Source organism: Falco biarmicus, chromosome 5, assembly GCF_023638135.1.
Source record: "Falco biarmicus isolate bFalBia1 chromosome 5, bFalBia1.pri, whole genome shotgun sequence".
Classification (NCBI taxonomy): domain Eukaryota; kingdom Metazoa; phylum Chordata; class Aves; order Falconiformes; family Falconidae; genus Falco; species Falco biarmicus.
The window spans coordinates 12,791,062-12,804,717 of record NC_079292.1 but is presented as its reverse complement, the minus strand read 5'-3'; the positions used below and the strand labels follow the sequence as shown (position 1 = coordinate 12,804,717).

General features: G+C 43.3%; 1 protein-coding gene and 1 long non-coding RNA gene across 2 annotated transcripts in view; one reads left to right on the top strand and one right to left on the bottom strand.

The window, feature by feature from the left end:
* Positions 1-6,484: 6,484 nt before the first annotated feature.
* On the bottom strand, positions 6,485-8,893 carry LOC130150223 (uncharacterized). The gene is made up of 2 exons (XR_008822156.1): positions 7,356-8,893; positions 6,485-7,225 (listed from the first exon to the last, which is right to left on the bottom strand). It is a non-coding gene; the product is annotated as an uncharacterized LOC130150223 (long non-coding RNA).
* Positions 8,894-8,995: 102 nt separating this feature from the next.
* Positions 8,996-13,656, top strand: part of TES (testin LIM domain protein) — a 28,336-nt gene continuing 23,675 nt past the window's right edge. The window contains exon 1 of the mRNA XM_056340923.1: positions 8,996-9,157. Coding sequence (XP_056196898.1) covers positions 9,131-9,157 — 27 coding nt within the window. The 5' untranslated portion in view covers positions 8,996-9,130. The remainder of the gene's footprint in view (positions 9,158-13,656) is intronic.

The following is a 13,656-nucleotide window of genomic DNA, read 5'->3' as shown; positions in this document are numbered from 1 at the left end:
GAATCAGAGGAGCACCAGAGGTGGCACAAGACAGGTCATGAGACTGTGCAAAGGGCAGCAGGGAGGGAAGAAGGGAAGAAAGGGAACTGCTGCTTTATTCAGAAACGGTTGTTAGATATGATTATTTGTCTTCTCTAATTGCTCCTCATCTACATAGGTACCTTTATTGAATTATTTTTTTAAGTACATGAAAATCTTTCAATTGTCCCCAAAACACGCTTCTTAATTGTATGCAAGCCAATAAACCATTTAAAGTCACGGGCACTATGTGGCTGTGTGAAGCTAAACACACAGGCAAACCACATAGGACAAGACCTAACAAAGACCTAATGCAGTAAGTGTACATAAGCATCAGCCTGTGGCTGAACTCATGCCTTTGTAGGCTCTTTGTTGCTTTTGAAAATTCTTTTTCATTTGCTGAAAATGCAGTTTGCCCTGATTCTTGATCTGTTCTTGAGACGTCACCTTTTTTTTGTAGTGAATACCACTCCTGCAGATCAGTCCTCTTCAGCCATGCTTTTCATCTGTTTCAGAGCTAGAAAACCTACAAAGTCCTTGAAGTCAAACATACAGTGGCCAAAGTGAATCACATGCCACAGATACAAATAACATGTTTTTCAATTTAAATGAAGGCACAAAAGTAGGGAAATTCCCTGCACCAATGGCTTAAGAATCTCAACTAGAATTCTCACCTGCTGGATTAGGGCCTAAAAAATTTGTATTAAAATAGGGGCAGCAAGTGCTAGACTCATAGCAAAGTCATATCATTATATGACACCACTTAAGTGTGAAGAAGGATTAGAGTGCAGTAGAAAATCTTCCAGGACTGAAAAAAAAAAGAAGGGGCAAGCCCAAGCAGGGAGTTTACCTACTGTAGTTTAGAAAATTGTCCTAATTTTGATTTTTTTTCTGTATACCATACATAACAGTAGAAACTATAAATCATTTCCACTGAGACTAGTCCTTTGACAAGCTGTAAGTTACTGGATAAGATCTCAAATTGGTACCTTTCTGGTTGAGCTAAGAGTGGGTTTGATCAGTGACAGAAAAAACAAGAGCATCTGATCTATTGATGTGTCAGCTTAGAGATGTATGACCCTAATGACAACCTCAGTCCACTTAAGAGAAAAATTTCTGCTTGCAGGGCCAAGCCAGAAGTTTTTTCAATGCCTATAAAAGGAGTCTCATATGCAGGAAAGCTGATGATCAGTACTTGTTTCCTAAGACTTAACAGGCTTGCTTTACCTCAGATCTAGGTGGCAAATATCCTAAGAGTCTGTAATTATGAATGGACACATAAAGAATTCAATTACCTATTAATGTTCCCTGGCATTTGTAGTCACAAAAGTGACTTTTACTTACTTCCAATAGTGTTAGACATCACCTCTGCAAGCCTAGGTTGAAGTTATTAAACATACATTATAGCAAAAGAGTCACTATGTTTCCATCCAGCTGGTACTTACATTATCCTTTTCTAGACATTATATACAGTCTTGATGTAAATTCTTACTAATGGAAAATCTGAGAACTGCAGAACATTTGCTGAGCTCTCTTGCATGGGAAAGAAGCCAAAGAATTGCTCATAACATTATATTGTCAGCAGAGCTGTATAGGAAATTATTTCCCATGCCATAGTTTTGGGAGAGATCAAAAATTGTCTTGCATTGCATTGGAATGAAACCAAGAATGTTCAAACTGAGAAACCTGGCAGAAACTCCCCTTGCCCTTTACTTAACTAACTACCCCCATAGTGAAAGTGAAAAAGTGAAAAAAATCAACATGTGAATTTATAACCAAAGTGAAAAAATTCACCATAGTAACATTTTTCAAGTCTGAGCCAGGTAGAGCAGGTTCACATATTGGTCTTCTGTAACTCACGTAAATACCTTACTCCTAGGTGAGATGGAAATATTTTTCCTGTGTTCTCTCACTGTGATCAGAAATTCCACTCCTAGCATCTGAATTCCTGCAGAAAGTTTTGATTTCAAAGAACTGGCCTGCTCTCATGATAAAATAAAAACTGTTTGGGATAAAATTTCCAAATAATTCTAGTTTCAAAATTTTGCTACTGGAGATTGAGAGACCTCTGACACAATTTTCAACAACAAAAAGGGTTTAAAACTCATTGACTTAGGTAAAGTCAATGCAGCTAATAGACAAACATCACATTTTTGGATCTCATCAGATGGAAAATACAAGTGTCTAGATAGGTGTCCCAAATCAAAGTAAAATATTAGAATCCAACAGAAATTATAATGAGGAAAATCTGCCTTAACAGAATTCCTAAAAAAAAAAAAAAAAAAAAAAGATCATATTTGCCTTTAGCTATTTTTTCACATCTTCAGGTGAAACAGCACCTCTCAGTACTGTCAAAAATCTAGTAACAGAATCACAGAATGGCTGAGGTTGGCAGGGACCTCTGGAGGGCATCTGGTTCAACTCTCCTACTCAAGCAGGGCCACCTCTGGCACGTGGCACAGAACCATTTCCAGTTGGCTTTTGGATATCTCCAAGGAGGGAGACGCCATAAACTCCCTGGACAACTTCTGCCAGTGCTCAGTCACCCTCACAGTGAAAAAGTGTTTCCTGATGCTCAGAGCGAGCCTCTTGTGTCTCAGTTTGTGCCCATTGCCTCTGGTCTGTAACTGGGCACCAGTGAAAAAAAAAGCCTGGCTCTATCCGCTCTGTGCTTTCCCTTCAAATATTTACAAATATTGAAGAGATCCCCCTGAGCCTTCTCCAGGCTAAACAGTCCCAGCTCTCTCAGCCTTTCCTCCATAAGAGATGCTACAGGTTTTTAAGCGTACATGCTGGCTTTCACTGGACTCTCTCCACCAGACCTGTGTGTCCCTTGTACCAGGGCGCACAGAACTGGCCACAACACTCCAGGCACGGCCTTACTAGTGCTGGGTAGAGGGGAACGATCATCTCCCTCAACCTGCTGGCAATACTCCTCCTAATGCAGCTCAGGATACCATTTGCCTTCTTTGCTGCAAGGGCACGTTGCTGGCTCGTGGTCAACCTGGTGTCCACCAAGACTCCCAGGTCCTTTTCTGCAATGCCGCTTTTCAGCTGGTCAGCCCCCAGCATGTACTGGTGCCTGCAGCTGTTTCTTCCCAGTTGCAGGATTTTGCAGTTCCTCTTGTTGAACTTCATGACGTCCCTGTCAGCCCATTTCTCCAGCCTGTCAAGATCCTTCTGGATGCCAGCGTGACCCTCTGGTGTATCAGTCCCATCTCCCAGTTTTGTGTCATCAGCAAGTTTGCTGTGGATACACTCTGCCCCATCACCCATTAATGAAGATGCTGCTCTCATCTACCGAGCCAGTCATCTCAACATAAAAAGTTATCAGGCTGGTCAAGCATGACTTCCCTTTGGGCAATCCATGCAGACTATCTTTTTGTCCTTTATGAGCCTGGAAATGGTTTCCAGGATTACCTGCTCCACCACCTTCACAGGGATAAAGGTGAGGCTGACTGGCCCATAGTTCCCTCAGTCCTCCTCCTTCCTTTTTCTAAACATAGGAGCAACATTTGCTTTCCTCTAGCCTTCAGGCACTTCTCCCAGTCACCATAACTGATCAAAAATTATCAACGGACCTCACAATGATATCATCCAGCTTCCTTGGCAGTCATGGGTACCTCCCATCAGGGCCCACAGACTTACGTATATACATTTTGCTTGTGTATGCCCTGACATGATCTTATTCCACCAAAGGTACATCTTCCTTGCTCTAGTCTTTCCCCCTGGTCTCTGGGATTTCTGAAGGCCAGTCTTATTACTAAAGACTGAGGTGAAGATGGCTTTCAGTACCTCAGCCTTTTTCATGCCCTGTGTCACCAGGGCCCCTGCCCCATTCAGCAGCAGACGCATTTCCCCTACTCTTCCTTTTGCTACTTGTGTACTTAAGAACCCCTTCTTGCTGCTTTTGACATAACTTCTCAGGTTCAACTCCAGGTGAGCTTTGGCCTTCATGCCTTTGCATGCTCAGGCAGTGCCTCTGTATTCCTCCCAGGTTATCTGTCCCTGCTTTCACCTTCTGTACATTCCCTTTATGTTTGAGTTTGGCCAGGAGCTCCTTGTTCATCCATACATTAAATATTTATGGAAACTTACTATACAATAAGCTTTTCAAAGAACAGAAAGCGTAGCTCTGGCTTAGTATTTTTCTGATACCATATTTAAAAAATTTTAATAATACAATTTATGATACATTTTGAGGGTTTTTTTTGGTCTAAGTAAATTTACCTTAATTGGAGATTTAATAATGCAGGAACTTTCTCCAGGTTGGCATGTTTGTAACCACTGATTTTGTGACTGGGACTAAAAAGCAGAGATGAATTAAAGAATTAGCTCCGTTCTCCAATACCTAATTTCTGACTTATACCCAGTAAACGACTAAAAAGCCTAAAAGTTACACACTATAATGCTTGGCTTCTACACTTGGACACCTAAAGCGCACAGAGTTCATGGAGCAGTTCCATAATCCAGAACAGACTCCAAGCCATGAAACACTGAGCAAGCAAAGAACCACAGTCAGCAAGCAGCTGCCTCCCAGCTTATCTGAATCACCCATACTTGATAGAAAACATCTCTGCCAGCGGGGAAACACAGCCTCCTCCCATCCCGGTTCTTTCAAAGAACAAAGCACGGCTCATTCTTTCCTGTTAGAAAAGATTTTTCTTTTATTGCTTTCTTCCCTTCTCTTTTTGCCTCTAATACTGTCCACAAGGTAGAAGATCTAGGTTCAAGTTCCTCTTCTGATTGAAGGAAGCTTTGATTTTCCCAGCAAGTGCCATAACTGTGACGCCACAGCACATTTTTCCACAATTTTGCCACTGTTTCAAGAACAGAAGAGTCAGAGGGACAGAGATGAAGAACAAGAAAGAGCAGGATTGTAGCCTGTGTTAGAGGTTCTTTGGATAACGAGTTGTCCTCAATTGTAAAACTGTAGGCTTACTCCATACTTGGTGAATGTAGGTCTTGGGACTGCGTACCTGCTAACTTAGATATACAAACCACTCTCTCACTACCTCAATGGGCCTCTTTTTCTCTTCTGTACAGTGGTACTATTGCAAAAGCGTAGTTAAAACATTTTGTTTAACTGTGTAGCCAAAGTCTGCCAGCTAGGCCACAGTCCTAACAGATGGAAGCTGTAGTTTGAATCCCCGTCGAGGGGGATTACAATTTTGTATTCCAATTTGGGAACAAGTTCACTATCTACTCGGGCATTACAGAAAAAGTGGGGCAGTCTGTTCTCACTGAATTCTTTTAAAAAAGCAATAGCTGTTATTGAATTTTGTAAGGATCTTAAAGCAGCCTCTATTTCACCTGTGGTCTCAAACTTCCTAACACATTAAACCTCTCTGAATTGTTAAATACAAGAATTTTAGTCCATAGAACTTGACTGGATCAAGCACGAAACCGGTGTCAAATTACTCTGTCATTCACAGAATCTCAAATCTAAGTAAGCAAAAAGTAATACATTTAACGAACAGTGGAGAACTAAATATAGGCTTAGCTGGAAAGCAGATACTCAGTAATGCAGTAAGGTTTGTATCTTTTGGTTTAGGCACCCAAGTGCCCTTCTGGGTTTTTTACTGGACCTACCTCAAGACATTCTAGGTAACATTCCCTTGTTCTATCCAAATGGATACAAAAAGGCAAATGTTATTCTTTTCTCAAACTGAGATTTTTTGTAAAAACAAAATTAGTGTATTAAGCCACTTAGAGGCAAGACAGACTCCTATATTTATATTGCACTTAAGAATATACTTACAAAAAAAATAATCTTAAAAGCACACAGTTTCATTAGTTGTAACGTACGAAGCACCGAGTAAACAGTGCAACTAGAAGAATTTAGATGGAAGCTAGTCTGAAGTATTTGCTTCAAAGTTTAAACAAATGAACTGTTTATTAAATAACAGCTTTACTAGAAACAAATTTTCAGCATTGCTAAGTCATTGTAACACTACCCTTTCTCACATACAAGGATAAACTTATAAATCTTATAATACCATGTATTATATGGACTTATAATCTACATATCTAATGTTTTGAGATACATAGTTACTCCAAATGCATTCATCGTTATGGTATCTAAGTGCAAAGAAAATCATAAAACCAGGAAGACAATCTGACAGATCATCCATTCTCTGTTTTCTGGGTTCCCAGAAGTGTGTATGGTAGAAGTATTAGCTTTTTCCCATCTTCTGCCTGTTGTCTCCATGAACTTTGTTGTGGGAAAGTTGATGCTGCGATGTGTCTTATTCTTCCTTCAAAAAATACTAATATTTAAAACAGCTGTTCTGTATTTCCTAGGAAGTTATGAGAAAGCCCAGCTCTCTGCCCTGGGACATTTCAGTGCTGTGTGAGCCTGGCATCTTCAGAATCCTTAAGGGGAAGAGCTATACAGGATCACATTCACAAAATACAAAGTTATTTCTGCCAGGCTAATTAAAGTCATAGAAAACACAGAAAAGAATTAGAATCTTACAATGCCTTCTTTATTGATCAAGGTCTCAGAGTAACTGTGTTCCAAGAACAATCTGCTGGTTTGCAAAATAGAAGTCTCACATTACTGTCTGCATTTTCCATTACTTGCACAAATTTGTAGGCTCCATTTACAAATTCATAGATAGGAAGGCTGTTAAAGTATACTGTATTTTGGCACTAAATTACACAATTGAAAGATGCACAAATCAAAACCAGAACATCTCCAACTCAAGAGGTTCAAGAAAAATATAAGCAAAGAAGTTATTATTAAGCCAGAAGTATCATAGCTTGGGGGGGGGAGAAGAAAAATGACATGATCAAAGCTATTATTTTGCTATTATTCTCAGGGAGATAAGAATAAGCAAAATATACCTAAATCATACAAGATTTCGTTTCACCTTTTTAACTTCCTAAAATGAAAATATGCTTCTACATCCATTCCCAAATGAAAAGCATATAATGAGGACTATGATACTTTCATTTCTCTGCTTAGCACAGTCAAAGTACCTAGCGAGTCTTTGTAATTGCTGGCATTTTCCACTATTGCATTATATCATTTGACAATGCATTCACTGAACAGGAATAATCTTCTGCTTAGTCCTTTGACTTTAGTCTGAGGAAGCTGTGAACATGGATGGTATTCAAACTATACGGTCCCAGGCATACCAACTCTTCAGGCACTCTTAACTTCCCCTGGTCTTTCATCCCCCAAATCAGCAGGAAGGAACTACTAAACCAAACAAAACAGAATGAGAGCAAGAAATTAAAAACAACATTTTAAACCAAAACAAAATTCATGCAACAGCCCTTATTATTCACCTCTCTTCAGAACAGGCACACACTGAGCACAGCAGCATTACCTGATGGTCTATGTTCTCTTATTTTTTCTGTTACAGCTTGAGACCATCCTCTCTTAGTTTTGTATTGAACTTCTAGGCCAAGGACTGCTGTATAGATTCATTAGTAGGAGCGGTTGGCCCATACCATACACCATGATGCCTGTGCCAGCAGAAAAGTCAGAGTTTTGCTTCTACCCATTAACAGACAACAAACAGACCCAGTCTCATTTTCATTTTGTTAAAAACATCTTTCAACAAGTGATGGCAGATCAAAAAATTAAACACTGAAAGAGAAGTATGTTTGGCCTCCAGGGAAGATGACCTAAGAATTACTTGAGAAAAGCTGGTATTGTGTGAAGAGAAAAATTAGTTTCAACAGATAAATGACAAAATAGTCTACCAAATTATTCACCACCACTGTCTAGGGTAGCTGTAAAGTCTGTATGAACATTTGTTACTTTTTCCAAAGATCACAAGAAATAGGAAGGAAGAAAATATTTATGGAAGTATTCAATCTTGCAAATGTTTGATTATTCTGTCATTTTATGTTACATATGCATGATATATAAAATATATTTTATCAGCGACATCCCAGGACTGAGCACATTCATATGAGTTTGAAGACTAGAATTAAAGTCTACATGTTTTTCACAATATCCATCCAGCACCAACAGGAGAAAAAACTGTCGTTTGGTTCAATAAATAGGAAAAAAAATCACTGCTGTAAAACATGTGGTAACCCATGATGAGATCAGGTTCTGGTGCATCGAAATCTCTTGAGTGGATGCAGGCGAAAGCAAATCCACAGGGGCAAAACCCGCCATTTCCCCCAGGGGTAGCAGGGCTGAGAGGGAGCAGAGTTGGGCCACAGAGACCGCGTCAAAGAGTGGTTCTGTGCAATTGCAGCGTTTGGGCTGGGCAGAGGGTCGGCAGCGGGGTCTGGGCTGGGCAGAAGGAAGGTGGGCAGCGGGGTCTGGGCTGGGCAGGCCAGCAGTAGGCTCCTGCCCCAGCTGCCATACCTCACCCTTGGCCGCCACCTGCACAGCAGCCCTGCTCCCCACCCGGCCCTTTACCAATGGGCACAACCAACTCTCCTGCGTTGCCTCCTCGACAGCTCGGCCCCGCAGGGTGAAACTTTCACTGCTTTTACCGAAGCGTGCCCAGCCCGCCCGCAGCACGGCCCGAGCACGGGCAGCCCCTGGCGGCTGGGGCCCGGCCCCTGCAGGCACGGCCGCGGCTGTGGGCACAGTCGGCAAGGCGAGGGCTCGCCCGCGCTCCGCGCCCCCTCTTACGCATGTCAATAAATCATCGCAGTCCGAGACTTTTCCTTCCGCCCCCCTCTTTCGGCAGGCACCGCGTTTCCAGGCGTCTGTAACTCAAGGTAAACCGCCGCGCCAGCAAACGCCTTGCCCTGAGCTTATCGTCCCGCCGGGGATGACTCAGGCGCCCTGCCCGCGGGCAGCCCCGGCCCGGCCCGGCGAGGATGACTCAGGCGCCCTGCCCGGAGGGAGCCCCAGCTGCCCCGCCGCCGGGCCGAACCGAGCCGAGCCGAGCCGGCAGGGCGGCGCGGCGGCGGCGGGTGATTGGCTGGCGGGCCGGCGGGGGCCGGGCGGGGGCTGGCTGCCGCCCTGCCTTTGTTCGGCTGCGGCCACTGCCGCAGGGCAGCGGAAGTTTGAGCGCGGCGGCGGGCGCGAGGGGCGGCGGGAGCCACCTCACCTCCGCGCACCGCAGCCGGGCACCGCCGCCGGGAGCCGCCCCGCACACCGCCCCGCTCCGGAGCCCGGCCCGGCGGCAGCATGGACCTGGAGAGTAAAGTCAAAAAGGTAAGGTGGGGGCTGCCCGCCGAGTTACCTGCCGCGCCGGCCCGCGTCCCCCTCCCCAGGGAGTGGCGGCCGCGGACCCGGGTCGCTCCCCGGGCGCTGGGGCGGGCGGCGGGGCCGTGTGCCGCTCCCGGCGGGCTGCTCCTCCCGCTGGGGCTCCGCCGCCCCGTCTGAAGGCGTGAGGGGTGGGGGGCTGCCGGCGGGGTGACCTCCCGCCGCCGCCGTGTCCTCCTGCCGTCGCCGCGGCCTCAGGCGGAACAAAAAGCTGCTCCCGGCGCTCGGTGAGGCGCAGCGCTCCGTGTCCCAGGTAGGCGGGTGGGTACCCCTGCCCTGTCAGGCAAGTGAAAGCGTGTATCCCCTTCCCCCCCCCCCCCCCCCCCCAAAAAAAAAAAAAAAAAAAAAGGCAGACAACCCGCTAGGATGTAATAGTTATGTTCAGGTACGTGCTCTGTGTGTGCAGGTGTGTGTGAAACCCAAATTACATCCATCCGAAACGCTGTTCGTGGATATGCTGAAGATGAATTCCAGACCTTTGATGTCACTAGCCCCCTACAAACGCGTTGTCAGCGTCTGTACGGATTGCCCTCCCGAAACAGTAACTCAGGGTTGTGTTGTGGGTTCGGTTTTTTTAAAGGCATACTGACTAGTTAGTTTGGAGTCAAGCTGGGAAGAAGTGAAGGGTAAGTAACAGGAAGGGATAGGTAGACCCGTTGTATTGGATCACTTTCCAAAACTCACTATTAAAACTTTCATATGCAAAACCGACTTCACGTGGGATGTACTTCTAAAATTTTTAAACTAAATGCAGCACTTAAGCAATGAATTCTTTTAGTAAAAACTTCTTTACAGTATCTGTTGTGACACCTTGATGAAGGCAGAAGGAGCTTTGTATATGGACATAGGTTAAATCTATTATGTAACCCTTATTGATATATGAAAACTAGTCTCTTGAAATGTATGTTGTATGATCATGCATGGCTTGTATTCCTAAATCGTTACATTTAAGGGTGCCAACTGGTTTTAAAGTATGCATATGCACTTTTCTATACCTGTGTGCGTTTCCAGCCTGCAAGCTGGAAACGGACTCGGATACGGAAGTATCTGTGCAGTGTGCAAGGCTACCTGTTAAGTCAAGACTGAGTCCTAGTGAAGCCTGTTACCCTCTACTTTCAGCTTTCTTCAAGTGATGTCACCTGGATGAGGGTCCCGGTTTGGAGAAACTACCTATCTCACCCACCCCCTTCAACACTAGGCCATCAGTGATAGATGGGTGTAGCTAAGTACTATCAATGTCTTCAGAAGCTAGTTATGGACACAGGGTTGTGCCCCTTCTGTGACTGCTTGTGTGTAGTGAAAACAAGTTTCTTGAATAGATTTGCTCATATTTTGTAAGCATGATTTGAAACTTAAACTTGATTTCATGGAGCTTGTTCACTCAAAGTTGGGTTTTTTTTAACTCCAGAAGGGGAGAGATGCATATTTGTGGAAGACAGAAAAATTCTCAATAGGAATGCTCTATTTAAATAGAAAGAAAAAAAGTGCTGTGAAACACTGATAAAATTCTGCTGGTAGTGGAGTCTTGGTGTAAATGAACTTGTGGTTGCTGAACGTGTGCTTTATATTGCACTGTAATTATTGGGTAGTTGTGTGTGTTCTACGTTTATTTGACTATTTTTGTCATATTTTTCTTTGGTAATTTTTTACTCTTCTCTTTCATCAACTTCAAAGATTCCTGAAGACTTTTCTGAACCAGCTCAGACAGACACGGAAGCTACTGCCACAAAAAAACCCAGCAAAGCTCTGATTGTAGGAAGTAATGTACATTTTCTATTATGTTCAGCTTTAGTATTAATACAGCTAAGAGGTGTTTATGATGTGAAGAACTTCACATTTTCTCTGTTTCTACTACGTATATGTTCAGAAAACTTCTGTTCTTCCCCTGTCTTCACTCCTTTGTTCATATCTCCTCACCACCTCTTTCTTTGTAGCTTGGGTGTGGAGCTCATTTCCCAAGATAACAGATAAAGATTTGTGACAAGTCAGTGCAGGGAGAACTGGGAACCTTTGCTATGTACCAGTGTGTTCAGTACTAAATCTTTCTCTCTTGATTACTGATACTTTAAAAATTTGCAGAAGTTTTTATTAAGTATGCTGAAATGAATAACAGTTCACATGAACTCCACAACAGCTGCATGTCTTCAATCTCCATCCTTCAATTCCTATTCTCAACCTGTTTGTTTCCTTATCTCTTACTTCTCTCCCCCTGGCCCCCTGCCTTTTGTAGAACATTCTGGAAAGTTTGCAGTCAAGTTTATCAAAACCAGTAAACTACTTGGCCTTTATAACAAATTTGTCTTGAGATAGAGATGTCCATGTCAGATTTGTAGTCCACCAGCAGTAATGGGTTACTTAACCACACATCATGGTTCTCACCCCTGTCTGTCTTGTACCCTGGACGAAAATAATTTGAGTCCTTTTACAAAATCTGCTTGCTACCTTATGTTAACTTTTTATTTTCTAGTGACTTGTACCTGTTTCCCACCTGGCAAATGGAGGTAAATGTTAGAGAGTAGTGGGTGGCTAACCTGCCTGTTGGGCAGGAAGTTCCAAGAACACTGGGCAGAAGAAAGCAGGAATTGCCATGTTGTCCCTAATTAAGTTGTCCTTCCCTTGCTCTTCTGAACTCAAGTCCAAGGTCAGAAGTTGGCTGTTTCATAACCCTGATGTTCAGCACAGCAGAGGGAAATGAATGCCCAGTGGAGCAGGGTGTGGTATAGAGGCTCAGACACTGCTGATACCGTAGAAAAACTTCTTCCCCTGCCCACAACTGCTAATGTATAACCACAGAGGGTAATGTAACGGAATGTTTTCTGCTTCTAGAAAACTCTAGAGATGTAGTTTCCAAGGTGATGTTTCTGAGATTTCTCCCAAGTATCAGTACTCCATTCTGCAGTTGTGAGCTTCTGCATTGTCTCTTTGGGAAGCTGCTGTAGGTTTTCAAGCAGCTGGTACTGTACTGGAGAGACATGCGCGTGTATGTGAATAGTACATTTATATTTGTATAGTGTGCAACTTCCCTGTAGTCAGGTCACTATGCTTCGTGGACACATAAAATGACTGGCAGATGCCTAGGCAGTGAAGCTGGGGGGATACAGCTGCAAGGCAGTCTTTTCCACTACTGTGTGAATGCAAAGTCTGATACCTTGCTGTCTGTTACAGTTTCCCTTTAAAAGGGATGGGGAGTTTAAAGCTGACAATAGTTTTCTCCTTTTTCTCAGGAGGAATTGGATTTGCTCTGGCATTTGAGAATTGTGAAGATAGCTTTGTATATTAAAAGAGATTGCACAACAGAGCTGAAGCCTGAAAACAGTAGCTCCAGCTTGAAAAGCACTTGTGCAACAAACAGACCACTAATTCTTCCAAATACAATGTATGCTGTGTTCTCAAACCTTGCTTTGAGGTTATAGGGAGAATGAAGATTTAGTGCTTTTGGTTGAAGACTCTGTTAAAACAAAGTTCTGCTAGTCTGGATTCCTGCCCTGTCTGTCACCTCTGTCAACTTGGTAAAATGAATCAGTAGGTCATGGTCCTGCTGGCAGCATGGTCTCACGCTTCAGTGGAGAAAATAAGATTCTGGCAGCGGGTCTGTTCTGCATAAGGTTTCACAGTGTGGTACTTTCTTTATAAAAGGAACTTTGATTGTGATGGAGAAGGGCCAAAAGAGTTTGGGGAGAAGAGGTACAACTTCTCCGATGTGGAATGTCTGCATAGTTCTTTTTCTATGGCATGAGGCTTGGTTTTGTTCTGTTATGGTGGAAAACCAAACGCGGAGTGCTTTAGACATTATTAAGTCAACAACTGTAATACTCCGATAAATTAATGGTGAGTAAAGTATGTATAGGAGCAAAGTCAACTTTTTTCATGTTCTGCAAAGCATGATTTAGTAATACCTGCTGGGCTATGCTTCCTGTTGAGGTCACTGTTTGTTTTTGGTGTGACTGCCATGGAAACCCATGATAGGAGAGCTTTTCTGTTTTTCCTTATGTAGTAAGATCAAGGAAAGGCAGTTTTATTCATGGCTGGGTTTTGCCTGCAAGGAGAAGTATGGAAACAAGTGTGGAGATGTTAACAAAACTGAAGTAGTTCCTCTCACAAGGAAACTGAGTAACTGTTTCCTGCATATGTTGTGTTGGGATTTCCCCCGCTCCCCCTCACACTTTTTTTTTTTTTTTTTAATACTGACATGAATAGTTTTCTGCAACGCCTATTTGAATGCACACTGCTGGTTACTTTTTGTCCAGCATTACATGGATATCACCTTGGCAAGGCAAATATGGCACTGCTAAATTAAACTTTTTGATGTTTTTCCTGTGGCAAAAGTACTCCTCAGGTGTTTGACCATAAAATATCACGAAATGCCTGAATAGCAAGCTAAGAATGCAGGACTGCGTGACTTCTAAGATCAGGTGAAACTTTATTTGATATGGTGTAAATACAAGCCA